Genomic DNA, 15,273 nt, shown 5'->3' with positions numbered 1-15,273 from the left:
TCTCTCTCTCTCTCTCTCTCTCTCTCTCTCTCTCTCTCTCTCTCTCTCTCTCTCTCTCTCTCTCTCTCTCTCTCTCTCTCTCTCTCTCTCTCTCTCTCTCTCTCTCTCTCTCTCTCTCTCTCTCTCTCTCTCTCTCTCTCTCTCTCTCTCTCTCTCTCTCTCTCTCTCTCTCTCTCTCTCTCTCTCTCTCTCTCTCTCTCTCTCTCTCTCTCTCTCTCTCTCTCTCTCTCTCTCTCTCTCTCTCTCGGGAGTTCCTTGATGAATTGCCATGTTCTCATGACTCTCTACCGCTATTTATTGGTCTTTCATCTTTTTATATCCTGCATGAGTCTGCTCCCGGGAATTAGGTATGGTAGTTGTACGGTAATAAATAATATTTCAGTCCGACCTTTGCAATATCTTCCTTTATTTATGAAAGCTTTCGTTACTGTGAAGTGTGGCTCGAATATTAATATTGTTTTTTGTATGTAAATATTTTTCGTTATATTTGTCCAGCACATTTTTGTTATGCGCGAAGAAAGTAAGTGATCATTTAAATCCCGAACTTTAATTTCATTTGCATGAAGAAGTTTAAATTAGAGAGTGAAATGAAGAAGGACTCCTTAACGTGTGGGAAGTGCCTGCCAACCTACTATGGAGGGTGTGCTGCGCAAATCATGATTGTATAGGAGCGTGATGTAACCTGTTCACACTGATATCACTTACAGACAAGCCTTCAAGTACCTTGGTATTACGTAGTTGTGATTTAAATAATGTGTTGACTTGTTTAGGTAATCATGAGAGAGAGAGAGAGAGAGACCGGACAGGTAGGCAGGAAGACAGACGGTCAAACAAACAGGCAGGGAGGCAAGCAAGCAAGCAAGGAGGCAGACAGACTAACGGCGGGGGAAAGATGTAGATGGACATGCAAAAAACAAAGAAAGAAAGCAGGCAGACAGACAGGATGACAGGGAAATAGTCAGCCTAACTTGAAGAGGATAGGCAGGCAAAGAAGCAGGCAGACAGGCAGGCAGGCAAAAATAGAAGGCAAGCAAGCAGACAGAGAAACAGACAAATAGACAGAGGGACAGATGGATGTGCGGGCAGACACAGACATGGACAAAGTAGTTTTAAATAGCGGCAGAAACTAGTATATTTCATTCTAAAGAGTATATTTGTACAATTTTTTTGTAAAGCACTTTAATAAATATTTTACCGTGCCCTGCAGCGAGTAATTAACCAAAAGTCCAACTGAATTAGTCAGTGGGATATTAATACAGCATAATGTTTGCATAATATAAACGTATGCCTCTTCCGTTACTCGTATATTCTTTCGTGATAACAATTACTGTAAGTGAAGAAAATGCATACATAGTGACCTAACTATATTTTTTCTCTCATTACCTCGTATTTACGGTATGCCATTTTTCAGGCACAATACGTAGTTGTCATTGATTTCCTAAAACTACTAAATATACCTGAAGACAGACCCACTGACCTATACTCGTAAATATTGTTCCACTCGTAATGTTACACGAGACACACACACACACACACACACACACACACACACACACACACACACACACACACACACACACACACACACACACACACACACACACACACACACACACACACACATACACAACATTAATATAAATAGATGTGCTGCAACAAAGCAACAGAGATTGGGATGCTCTTTCTTACAGAACATTATAGTGAAGATGTGAGGCAGAGATAAACAGACAGACGCAGACAGACAGATTGATTTAAAACACTTAGTAACATGTACTTGTTCTAAGCAATTCTAAGTGATCATTACTTTCCCGTTCATTCCCATTCATTGAAGCATTTCAGTGTTGAGACGCAAAGGTAGTGTAAGTGTTGAGGCAGCGGTGGTAGTGGCCCCTTCACCTCGCAGCGAGGCAGGAAGGGGAGGCGAGGGACACCAGCAGTGACTGGCCTGAAGGCGCCTTGCGTCCCGCCTCCTCTGTGCGACACTCTCCCTAGATTGCCTTCATCCGTCAATCGCAACATGACTTGTGCTCCTCCTCTTCAGTCTCACTTAACTACCACCTTCATATTCTAGACACACTTTACTTTCCCTCCTGGCTTCAGCTCAAGGTTTTCCAAGGTCAGTTGAATTGCTTGTGTTCTCGGACTGATGCTAACGGCGCTAATCCGCGCATGGCTTAGCAGTGGACTGTCGGCTTTTCTCTCATCCTGGTACACGCGGCGATGGTACCAAGGGAATCATTGTCTTGGCGGAGTGTTAGGGAGGGTGAGGCGAGGCATGGCAGGGTATCTCTTGACTGGAAACCTTAAGTAAGGTAATCTAAGCGAAGTCGAACTGGAAGGTTTGCAATAAAATTAGTGTTGCTGCTCAAGCTGAAGGAGGATTGTTAGGATGTTACTTCTTAGAAAATAGCCTTACTTACTGAAATATAGTAAAGATGGGTAAAAGAGAGAAGGTGAATTCTACTTAAGAGCGAGATATGGTTTGAGAGAGAGAGAGAGAGAGAGAGAGAGAGAGAGAGAGAGAGAGAGAGAGAGAGAGAGAGAGAGAGAGAGAGAGAGAGAGATTCCTTACAGTGAAAGCTTTAAGTTCAGTGAAATAGCATCTTTATTCTTCATTGACACTCTTAAGCTGCAGACGCTAGAAAGAAATCAGTCACAACCCAGAAGACATGATATAGAAAAGTAGATTCAACTGTTTCCATATTTTCTCTTGAATATAAAGAACAGATAATAGATTGACAATAACGAAACGATTTACTCGTAAGAGGCTTTGCTTGGGATGAGAGGAGGTTAGGGAGTCCTGTTCTGGAGTGAAGCCGTAAACACTGGTGATGTAGAACTGAAATAAGAATTTGTCTCATCGTTGTCTCGTCAACAGCATTCAGTAACGTTCCTTTATAAACTTAATGAAATCCCATTCTTGTTTTAATACTAAGTAGGATAAACAGAAGCATAAAGTAGAACCGTGAATCTAAATATTTCAAAATAAAAGTGTAGTCTCATACATATTAGTCCAAGTTGAAAGTAACTGATCTGTATTACTGTACAAAGAACTTTTCAGCCAGTGAATGTACAGTATCTCCGAAAACTATCTTTAAAGTGTGGCGCGAACTGTGGCATAATGAACAATACGAAACCCGCTGCCTGATCAAGTGTCGGTAAGGTTGGTATGCATGGCTTGACGTGATGCTAAGATGGCTCTCTATTTGTTAGGTCATATGTAATATACGGCAACCATCCTTAGTGTGCAGGGCTACCAATTGTCACTGGCGTCATCACCAAACGTGTCAAATATTATCGTCCATTGTGTCAGAATGTAGAGCTCTTTAAAATAAAGATAATTTGGTAGCTACTGTACAATATCCACTTGGAGAGAGAAAGGGACAGATACCGTCAAAACATCCATCCCACCACACTCTCAGCTCCGGTTAATGCTCTGCCACCTCGAGCAGCAGCCACGCAGATTTACAGATTGCTGGAAAAAAAAAAAAAAGTAATTGTGTTAGCTATACCTTTGTTGTTCCTTCTATAGTGCACAGCCGCGTGTAGTGACTGTAGTCTCCTGAGTGCCCTAAAGAGGATCCTAGCTATAAATAATTTGGTATATCTGACGGACACTGTCAAGCAGCTTTTCTGGGATACTGTGTGTTTGTGTGTGTGTGTGTGTGTGTGTGTCTGTGTATCTGTCTCTCGGTGAGTCATTCCACGTGCTGGTGGCACCTTCATTAACAACCAAAGGCTCATTGACATAAAATATTATTGCAGAGAAGCAGATCAACATAAAAATGCTCGCACAGTCTGATGGGGCCGAGTCTTACGACCACAGAATACCTCGAACCTGCTATTCTTTATATTGATAGTTCTGGAGAGAGAGAGAGAGAGAGAGAGAGAGAGAGAGAGAGAGAGAGAGAGAGAGAGAGAGAGAGAGAGAGAGAGAGAGAGAGAGAGAGAGAGAGAGAGAGATGAAGCTGGTATGATAGATCAATTAATACGATTATGAGCATCGGATCCCATGATAGGCGACTAGAGAGAGAGAGAGAAGTGTAAATGAAAGTATATTTGCATAAAAAGTTTATAAGCGGCTTAAATACTCCGAGGGCTCGCGAGTCTCAAGTGTGAGTAGCGAATAAAAAGACCACTCACCTGGGTGTTCATTAGCATGCCTTCATTAGACGTGTGATTACTCGTGTGTTCAGACGACGGGAGATTGAATTACACGTCGTTAATGCTTTTAATGAGGATATTTATTTATATATTTGTTTATTAGCTGGTCATCTCCAGCCTAACATCTGGAGCTTCATTACATTATGTTTCAGGGAAAATATGAGTAAATCGTGTGAGTCTTGCCGTGGTAGGAAAGACGACCTCCTGCGGGACCTTATCAAAAGAGCGTCTGACACTGGTTTGGTAAGTGACGGGACAAAAAAAACAAAAAAAAAAATAGGAATATTATTGCCAGCGAAACACTACCTTGGCTTTGCAGTGAGGCTTTTTTTATTCAGATGACCGCATGAACTGAAATATGTAGACACATCTATACTAGGCAGGTCCTGTGAAAAGTATCACACTAAATGTATTGCTTCATCCAGAAGAGTTAGCAGCACAAGCATGAAGGAGGGTGGATCTCACAGGTGTTTGCTTTTGTTGAGATCCTTACCAAGAAGCGGTGACATCCAGAACCAACAGCAACTACGATAGCTTTGTGGTCTGTTGACACTTTGTTGTTGTTGTTGTTTTGTTGTGTAAGAGGTTATAGGGAACATCCTGTGTCCTCGCAGTAACCACACGAAAAGGCAGGTATCTTATTAGGAGTGGTCAGAGAGTTGTTGTTGTTGTTGTTGTTGTTGTTGTTGTTGTTATCAGAACCACAAACGGAGGAAGGTGGATGTGTTGTATTACTGAGCAACAATAAAGAAAGAAGAATAGATGAGTCAGGCCACCTTGGCAGAGATACTCAAAAGGGACTTTCATGTTTTGTGCCGTGAATACTTTTTATGGCTAGACTGAAGTGGTACTTATTATTTTCTAAGTATATCCTTGCTGTTGTTTTTAGGTTTGTACCGCTGAATGTTGGGAAGCTTTGCATTTGATATTTTTGCTTCTTTTTATTTTCTTATTTGATCTTGTTATATATGTAATTGTGCTTGTTCGTTTTATTTTGTTGCAGTTGTTGTGCATATTTAACATTCTCAGCGTTTCAAGTGTGTTCTGTTTTCAGTGTTGTTTTTCATGTATCCATGTGTTTTTGCTTGGAGGAATTTGACACGGTTTATTTATGACATTTCTTCAGTATATATTCCTTCCTTTTTTGTTCATGTGTATGTTGTAACTCATGCAGTAAAGGATTTGTGGTGGTTCTGTTCATGATGCTTCATTTTTAGCTCTTTTTAGAATAGTCAAGCTGCATCATTTTTTTATGTGGATGTTTTGATATTTTCAGGAAAGGATGGCAGGTGGTGCCGCGGTGAACACTGCCAACACGTGCAGGAGGAAAGTGAGTACCTGCTTCATTACATCATGTGCACTCTGTTTGGAACTCGCTATTAAACTTTTTTTTTCCATGTCAACTGAAACCTGTCACTGTTGCCTGCCTTTCTCCTGTCAGCTTCCCACGAATCTATGAAGGAAAGAAAGGATGTGCTTCCATGGTATCGTGTCAGTAGTATTATCCATTGAAGGATTAGTTGAAACCTTTTTCCAAAGCGTTGTTTTTGTCTCCCATTTTTGTGCCTTCCCAGGGTATATATATGAAAGAAGAAAGAATGTAAATTTAGTCTATAATGTTCATTGCAACATCTTACAGGGAAAAAGTCCTTTGAGGATTAACCGAATATTTTTCAAAACTAAAATTTTTGTATTTCAGTCTTCGTGTGCTTATTTTAGTGTATGCATAGAGAAAAGAAGGACACGAAATTATATATTTTTCTATAATGGTGTCATCTTTTTGTTATAAATATTTACTTGGAGATTCAATTGAAACCTAACAATTAGCTATCATTTTTACGTTCTTATATACGAGTATATATATATATATATATATATATATATATATATATATATATATATATATATATATATATATATATATATATATATATATATATATATATATATATATATATATATATATATATATATATATATATATATATATTTTTTTTTTTTTAATTTTTTTTTTTTTTTCGTATATATCTTTTGTATGTACGAATATGTGAGTGAAGAAAGGAAAGATGCAATTACAAAAAAACTTTCCACAATAACAGGAATATTCACTTGAGGACTTTTTAGGTAACAAATATCAGATCTTCTAATTTATCCATTTATTTATCCTTTACTGTGTTTTACCTTTATGTAGATTAGTAATATTTTGCATGTTATGATAAAGTGTCCTTGGAAACTATTACTGTAACACATTTCATTTATTTCATTTGATTTCCATTTCATTTATTTCATTTGATTTCCACGTAAAAAAAAAATGAATAAATAAATAAATAAAATAAAAATAGAATAAAATAAAAATCTTTCCTTCTGTGGAGAAAACATATTTACATTTTCTTTGTTCAATGGTGAGTTTTCAGAACTAGTGGTTGTCACCAGGTGACAGCACAGACACAAACTCTTCTCTCACATACAAGCAATATTAGATATACCTACAGTGTTATTCTATATATATATATATATATATATATATATATATATATATATATATATATATATATATATATATATATATATATATATATATATATATATATATATATATATATATATATATATATATATATATATATATATATATATATATATATATATATTTATGTAGGTAAGACACTGGCCAAGGGCGACAAACATATAAATATGCAATGGCCTTATATAATATATTTTTCTACGTAATCCCTTCTAAGTGGTAACACAAGTAAAATGAAACTCTTTTCATGAACAAATGTATATAAGTTGATTTTTTAGTGAATCGCCATTTAGATTTATTTGGTCATCTTTAGATTTCCAAATGAATACACTCTTGATTGGAAACGTCTTAATCTAGACGACAGTAAACATAAAGGCAACATGTCTGTGACAGTCAAAAGTCCAAATTACATAGATCTCCTTCCTAGTTTATGGAAACGGAAATTTTAATAAAAAAAATGGCAACTGGAGTGTCCTGGCGATAGTAATGCTGTATCTCTAACCAAAACAAACACCTGACTCGGCCGCGCTGGTTGAACTTAAGAAACACTTTGTTGGACAAGAAGTTGAAGGTTGCTGCGGTGCCCATCTCCACTACGCCCTAAGCAATGGATTACGGCAGCTGGACACTACAGCAGCAGCAGGATCGCCTGAGAGATGTTTGTTTTGGCTCTCGATTACTTTGCCTTGTCGCTCGCTTCGTGAGAGTGATGCTAAAATCCCCAGAAAAAAAAAAGAAAAAAAAAACTAGAGCCATTTATCACGATGTTACTGAGTAGGTTGTGTCATACTATATAGTACAGTGTGATTTTTTATATTTTTTTCATTGTTCAAATCAATAGTTTTTATACTTGTAATATGATTTATTTAGAAAATGTTAGCAGCTTACTCGATAATCACACACACAAAAAAAAAAATAATAATTTGACCACATTCTCTCAATATTATCTATACCGGATATTGAAAAGTCGATACGTCATTTCAATAGTATCATGATGATCAGTGTTCTATGCATCTTTATGCACCTGGGATTTACTACAACAATATTTTAGCTCTCTTTCCTACAGTTAGATGAGCAGCAACGACATCTAGTGATTTAGTTCCGAAAACTCCCGGGAAGCGTTACCACCTTGATATTTGTGACCTAATCTAAGTTAACTTTTTAGCGTCATAACCTTTGTTGCAGCTTTATTCAAGTAAAATCAAAGAGAGGAAAGCTTGTATTGTTCTGTGAAGTGTTGTTATTTGCCTCTGTGTGTGTTGATTGTCACCTTGAAAAGTCAAGGTGACGTGGGCCTTGATGACTAGAGCCGGCCCACACTATTTGTCTCCCTTTTTTTAGAGGCTCGTCGTTGTAGATTTCTGAAAATATTAGTTTCATCACGTTTTTATTTTCCTTGTCAGCGAATGAAAGAAAATTTATGATTTTCTTTATCATTTAGTAACGTATTGAATATCTTTGGAGGGATTATTCCCCTAGCAGAGCGAGATGGTTCTATTTTTGTTACCGCACATCTGTACACCCCACCGCTCCCGCCTGGCCCTGGAGGGTACAACGATGATTTGGCCAGGAGCACCTTTTGGTGTCCATCGCATATAAAAGTTTCGATTTCAGTTTCGGAAACACTTCTTGGTTGTTAACTTTTGAAGGCGTATCTTTCTTATTTTATGTAATTTCTTCGTCACTCACCTTTTTTGCTGTATTTTGCATATTTCGATTTATCGACATGTGGGCGAAGGTTTCTGCCTCGCAACTCTTGCAACTATCACCTCATCACTACAGATCGAGCTGGAGGGCGCAAAATGCGCGAATTATTTGCCATAACTCATTTCATATACGGGATAGCCAGTCTTGGTTGACACCATCAGACTCAGACACTTTTTTTTCTTTTTGTTTTGAGGGTTTAACACAGTCCTCTGATTTTGTGTTTGTCTTGTCGGATGCAGCAGCGGCGGGACCTTTTTCATTCCTCGCGGCCAGACGACGAGGACTGGCTTTTTGCTGCTCCTCCTGACACACTCACAATTTACCGGTGAGTGACGGGGACGGAGCTGTTTTTGTAGCGCAGTGTACGTCCTTCTATTTTTAGGTTTACATTTAAGTGAAGGCTGTCATGCTTGTCTATGTTATTCCATGTGCATGTAAGGTAAGGCTGCTTGACAAAGTGTCTGACTCACTGCAGACACTTGCTTTATGCTGTACTGTAATAAACAAGTAATTTCTCAATGTAAAGGAAACAGTGAGTCACAAAAGTGCCTCTCAATACGATGTGGTAATAAAAAGTAGAATATGAAATAAATAGATAATAAATAAGTGAATAAATAAATAAATAAATAAATGGATGAATTAATGCATACCCTAGAGAACATTTCATACCTTCTGAGCTTACCATAGCAAATACACTGATATGCTACAAAAAATGCACACAAGTATATGAAGATGGAAAAAAAATGGGGGAAGTCTGTCTTGTGTTGTTATTTCTATGGTTACTGCTCTTCTGAATTTGCCATCAGCATGTGTCTCTCCTTCCCCACGCTGACGCTACACAAGACTTTCACCTTTATTCCGTTCCCTTTCAGTAGTCCAGGAGTGAGTTAAGCAATATCTTCATTCTTTCATCCCCTTCATTGGTAAACTCTGGAATTCTCTGCCTGTTTCTGTTTTTTCCCCTTCCTGTGACTAGTTGTTTTAAGAGTATTGAGGCACTTCCTGAAACATATTTAGATTTTTTATTATTGTTTTTTTTCTTTTTTTTTTTTTTTGTCTGTATGTATGGAAGCGGTAACTGAAAAGATATTTTTTTGTCCCTCTGTTTGCCATTCGCCAAGAAGATATGAGAGTGTGGGTATAAGTAGTGGCTATATGGAAATGTTAGAATACCATTTTATACTGACTTTAAATTAAACATGTATTGCATTGTTTACTGCAGTGTTTCAAGTTGAGCCGTCCAATATCTTTTGCATCTAATTGATTTTTGTGTTCGGCTACTTGAATTTTCATTTCCAAAATGCAGTTCCATGTTTTTTAAGAAGTATAAAGGGTTGAAGAAAAATAAATGTTTCCTGAGTTGTAATAGGTGTTAATCTTGATAACAGTATTAGTATTAGTAGTAGTAGTAGTAGTAGTAGTTGTTGTTGTTGTTTTAATAAAGAGCAGGATTATCAGCTGGAATGACACCAATTCAGTTTTTCTATTATTTATATTTAACTGTTATTCCACACCTTGTCAATCCACGCAAGAAAAAAAAAAAAAAGAAAAGAAAAAAGAAAACGTATATTAAAAAAATGAGAGTCAAGACCAGCAAGTGAAACACGCCCTGCCTTCTTCATAGACTTCACGTATTTACTGCCGCGCTTCCTGCCTCATAATTATACAGTCTTACGCTGGAGGCGCTTAATGTGGTGCATTTGCGTGAAAGAATTTACTTTTTGCCTTGAATCTCTCTCTCTCTCTCTCTCTCTCTCTCTCTCTCTCTCTCTCTCTCTCTCTCTCTCTCTCTCTCTCTCTCTCTCTCTCTCTCTCTCTCTCTCTCTCTCTCTCTCTCTCTCTCTCTCTCTCTCTCTCTCTCTCTCTCTCTCTCTCTCTCTCTCTCTCTCAGTGACGTGCATGGGTGCGGGTGTCGAGAGCAGAGCAAACGGCCAAATGTACGGCGACGGGCTAGTGTTTGCATGCGCCGCGTGGGGCGTGCAGCTTGTATGTAAAAGAGGAAGGCAAGTGGTCGGGCGGGGACAAGGAGGAGGAGGAGGAGGAGGAGGAGGAGGCGTAGTGTAGCGTGGTCTGGATGGCGTGCAGGATTATGTGACGCTCAGAGGCAGCTTCCCTACACTGTAAGCTTCTATTAGAGTGAGCCACGTGACGGGGTGCGCTCTCAGGGTGATTGCTTGTATTCTATGTAGCCTGGCGGGGCTGTGGCACTCCCTGCAGGTTATTGGCTCAGGAGGGTGAGGTAATGTCGGATGTTAGTGTGGTACTCTGCTGTGGGTGATGAGTTGTGTTTGTAATGATACAGCGCCTAAAGTTTGTTAAAGTGATGCAGCTTGTAGAGCATAAATACAGTGACATCATCACCACTATAGTCTCTCCCTTTACGCTGTGACGGAATGATGTAGTTGTGGTGATGTAGTCTGGGATAATGATGTACACTAGAAAAAATAAATAAAAATCCCAGTAATATCAACAGTTCCATTCTCGTGAAAGGTTCAGTGTTCCTCCATTACTTTGTTTATCTTCAGCATTTCCATTTTATGTTCACTTAACTGACAAGTGTGTTCCACGAAAGAAAAGAAAAAAAAAAAAAAAAAAAAAAAAAAAAATATATATATATATATATATATATATATATATATATATATATATATATATATATATATATATATATATATATATATATATATATATATATATATATATATTTTTACAATAAATAGAGGTAAACTCCATCTCCTTTTAATTTGTCTGTAGAAGGGGAAAAATCTAATTTTTTTTCCATATTTTCATTCATATAGACTTTTTTTTTTTTGCCTTTGATAATGCATAGGATTAAAACATAGCCTCACTTCCTCTATCTCCTTTTTGCCGTGATATTTTTTGACCCTACTTGCTGGTATGCTCCGCCTGCCCCTCTTGCCCGCCCCCTTCCCCCTGACAGACCCGCGTGTGGCCGTGGAGTGTGGCTCCCCTAATGGTCATCCAATATTGCTCTTAAAAATGATCGCGTGATGCGTCTACAGAATGGTTGCTTAAAGAGTTTTGCTGCCGTAGGGGGGTGGGGGGAAGGGGACTGATGTGGCTCTCTGACCTAGAACGCTTTCTCTCTCTCTCTCTCTCTCTCTCTCTCTCTCTCTCTCTCTCTCTCTCTCTCTCTCTCTCTCTCTCTCTCTCTCTCTCTCTCTCTCTCTCTCTCTCTCTCTCTCTCTCTCTCAATCCAGAGGAATACAAAGGAATACCAAACCTTGAGGTATTGACGAGGCTGTTTGGATAATTATTCTACATTAACTATTATTGGGAGATACAGGATAGTACAGAAGGTTCCTCCCCACCAATCCCTCCAGCAGAAGCTGACAAGATACAGGAATTGATACCACGTGGTATAGAAAAACCACATAGAACTTGAGAGAATAGTGAGGGAAAGAGTTGTGGTCTGTCTACTTTTGTTTGTGAGGGAGAGTGTAAATGCATGATAGTTGTGTGATGTGGTGTGTGCGTAGCGCAGGTGAAGGCACAGTTTGGTTGTTGAGGGGTGGTGCAGCATCCTTGCGTTGCGCTTTCCAGGGAGGCGGCAGTCAATCAGGCCACAGCTTCGGTCACTGGGTTTGTGTACCTTCCCATTAGGGTCTGCATACACAGGTTATCCCCTGCAACTTTGACCTCTAGTACTTAAAATCACAAAGGTGATCAATAACAGGAGAATGCGGACGAAGAAAATGAGGATTACATGTGATTACAATGGATAACCAAAACAGAAACACTCCCACAGGTCTTTACATATCGCTTTGGAATTAATTTAGATTAACTACCATTTAGTAAAGTAAGCTAGAGCAGTGTATGACTTCTGCCAAACTGACACGTCCTTGTGCTTGTGCTGGCGTGGGAAAACCATCGTGCAGTGTGGGAAAAGGAGGAGGAGGAGGAGGAGGAGGAGGAGGAGGAGGTGGTGGTGGTGGTGGTGGTGGTGGTGGTGGTGTTGGTGGTGGTAGAGTTCACAATTTTTTCTGTTCCTTTTCCTTAATTAAGGCGAATTGTAGATTTTTTCACTTCTGAAAATTGCACGTTTTTTTTTTCTTGTTGCACAAAATTAAGAAAAAAATCAATATTTCCGAAAAGACGGTATTCAAATTTAAGAGAAAGAAAGCTTTTTCACTGGTCTTATTCATTGTGACGTAACATTCTGAGGTAATTTGTGCGCCCAAAGACAGAGACAAAAGGGTGTTTGAAGTGGACGCTTTTATTAATGCCGTTATTACCCTCTAGTGCAGTGGTTTTCAACTCCTTTCAGGCCACGGGCCACTAACAAAAACAAAAGAAAATTGTGGACCCCTTCAATTTTGCTTTGGTCTGTAATATACCATCTTTTGTCGTCAACTGCACACACTGACATAGTACACCACACTCCATAATAAATGACCACAAATCAAATTACATGCCCATACCTGTAAAAGAGATTGGACAAATAATACAACTAATCAACACCGAACTGCAGACTACATCACCAGTATCACCAGTTGAGAACCATTTCTCTAGTGTGATTGTTTTATGTAATTTAAAAGGACTCTTGAGAACTCTTCGGGACTGAATGTAATGCAGGTCTTGCGAGTGATGCTCGTCAGAGAGAAGCATGTGTTCTTTAAAATTTCAGTACTTTTTTTTCTTTTTCTGTGCGTTGAGTTAGGTATTCATTTATTTTTATGATCAAATGTCATCTGACTACCGCTTAATGCTTCCTTGAACTGCCTTACTACGGTTCTTTTCATGGATAAAAATTACAAATAACGTGTTACATTTCATTGGTGGCATGATTTCCCTTTAAAATGAATGCAAAGCAATCAATGTGGCACGTTCCATATCCATTATTGTGTCACTTTATTACGCATACAAACACTCCTATTAACGTATCACATCCCGCCCCTGGTGTGATTCCCCTCACCATGAATACAAAGCAATCCAAACGCTACAGTTCAGCCCTGCTCATGAAACACACGCTCTGATACAACTAGGCTTTTCACTTACTTTCAGCCCTTGTTTTCTCTTTAATAGTGCGAGAGTTGACTGGCCTCTTCACTCTTTGATCTCTTTCACAGATAAACTCCGTAATTCTCCCTGATTTTTATCTGACTTCCCAAACTTGTTATGACTTGAACTGGTCATATATGTGTACTCACCTCCGTATGACTTGAGTTGCTATAAGAGACGAGTATCAAGACACCTTCCTGACTAAATGAACCAACCTGATTTAACTCTCTTTTCCATCCACTCTTTACCATGCGGAAATTAAGTGGTATTGTAAACTGTAACCAAATTGTTAGCCTTATGATCTATTCTAGACTCTAATAAGTGATCTGGAGACTATGATAATAACACGCTCCCTCCACTGCACACCAGCTGTCCGTAATGTATCATGTCCAGTGGCTGTTAATATAAACTGACGCTCTATTAACCTGTCATCACTAATCAGTAATCATTCACGCACAAGCTCATCCTCGTCACCACAACATCACCATCACCGTCACCATCACCACAGCTTACACAACACTCCACCATGATTCTGTCCCATACCTCACTCCCGCCACAAATAATCATTTCTAATTAATCTTCCGTCCCTCACCACCACCACCACCACCACCACCACCCACAACAACAACAACAACAACATCACACCTCACTCTCAACTTCTCCCATTTTCAGGGATTCCTTTCTTCTCTTCCCTCGCTCCACCATCCTTCATCCTCTCTCCCTTACGTTCCCTGATCCTTCCTTTTGCCGACATAATGCTTGCAACAGACGCCTCTCCTCTTTCTCCCTCTACTGCTCCCGTCCCGCAGTATTAGCAGGGCCTGGTCTCCCCTTATAAGCAGGGAGCTGTGGGAGGAACTGGAGGGATGCTTAGTGGAACATGTCGAAATAGCGTTGCCTAGCCGCCGCCGAGTATAGGAGTGTATTGAGGGTGCATTATCTCGGTACAGTGGCGGTGAACGGGGAGATGGATCGGTGAGTATGTTCAGGCGCAGATAGAGAAATGTGTTGTTGGTCTGACGAATTGATTAATGAATAGGTATCTGGTTGAACAGGTAGAGTTATAGATAGATGGCTGGATGGGTAAATGGTTAAATAGATCGACTGGCTGATAAATAGATATATAGATGGACAGATGGATGGATAGATAGATTGATAGATAAATGAATAAATGAATAAGTATTTAATTAGATATAAATATAAATAGATGGGTAGATAAACAGTTTAGTAAGTAGAAAATAAATTAGGTAAATAGACAGACAGACAGACAGACAGAGAGACAGACAGACAGACAGACAGACATACTGAATTAACGTGTCGTGTTCTGAGATATTGCAAGGAATTGGTTTATAAATGGTACAGTTAAACTCACAAACATTTTCATATTTTAATTAATAACTACTAATTATTTACATTTCTTACAACTCAAAAATTTCTCACTCGCATTCATCTTTAAATCATTGAAAGTTATTAGATGTTACCTTATATCTCTTCAACATATTCAATGATCAACGCAATCATCGTGCAAAACACAGACAATATCACATGCACAAACACAACAAATATTCAGTCGGCGCCATTAATGTTCAGTGAGAAAAACTTACATGATATCAGCAACACATCAATCACTATAAACATTCCATTTCTTCTTTCTTCTGACTTATTTTATCTTCACTTCTTTCTTTTTCCTTATTTTGTTTTCTTTCGTCTTTTCTTCGTTTTTTTTTTTTGACAGTGCAATATATATTGTGGTATGGGGGTCACCACAAACGATAATTCTTCAAATTAGATTGATGTAAGTAGTGGCGTTCCTCAGTGTTCAATCTTAGGGCCGATCCTCTTCATAATATATATCA

General features: G+C 38.8%; 1 protein-coding gene across 23 annotated transcripts in view; it reads left to right on the top strand.

The window, feature by feature from the left end:
* LOC135101299 (circumsporozoite protein-like) overlaps nucleotides 1–15,273 on the top strand; it is a 166,140-nt gene that overhangs the window by 75,568 nt on the left and 75,299 nt on the right. For 14 of the 23 annotated variants that reach the window (XM_064005046.1, XM_064005051.1, XM_064005052.1 and 11 more), the window contains one exon: nucleotides 5,441–5,494. The exons of the other annotated variants lie outside the window; for them this stretch is intronic. In XM_064005046.1, the coding sequence (XP_063861116.1) occupies nucleotides 5,441–5,494 (54 nt within the window). The remainder of the gene's footprint in view (nucleotides 1–5,440; nucleotides 5,495–15,273) is intronic. 23 annotated transcript variants of the gene reach the window in all.

The sequence above is a fragment of the Scylla paramamosain genome, chromosome 6, assembly GCF_035594125.1.
Source record: "Scylla paramamosain isolate STU-SP2022 chromosome 6, ASM3559412v1, whole genome shotgun sequence".
In the NCBI taxonomy this organism is placed as follows: domain Eukaryota; kingdom Metazoa; phylum Arthropoda; class Malacostraca; order Decapoda; family Portunidae; genus Scylla; species Scylla paramamosain.
The sequence above is the reverse complement of the archived record's forward strand: the minus strand, read 5'-3'. Positions and strand labels throughout refer to the sequence as shown.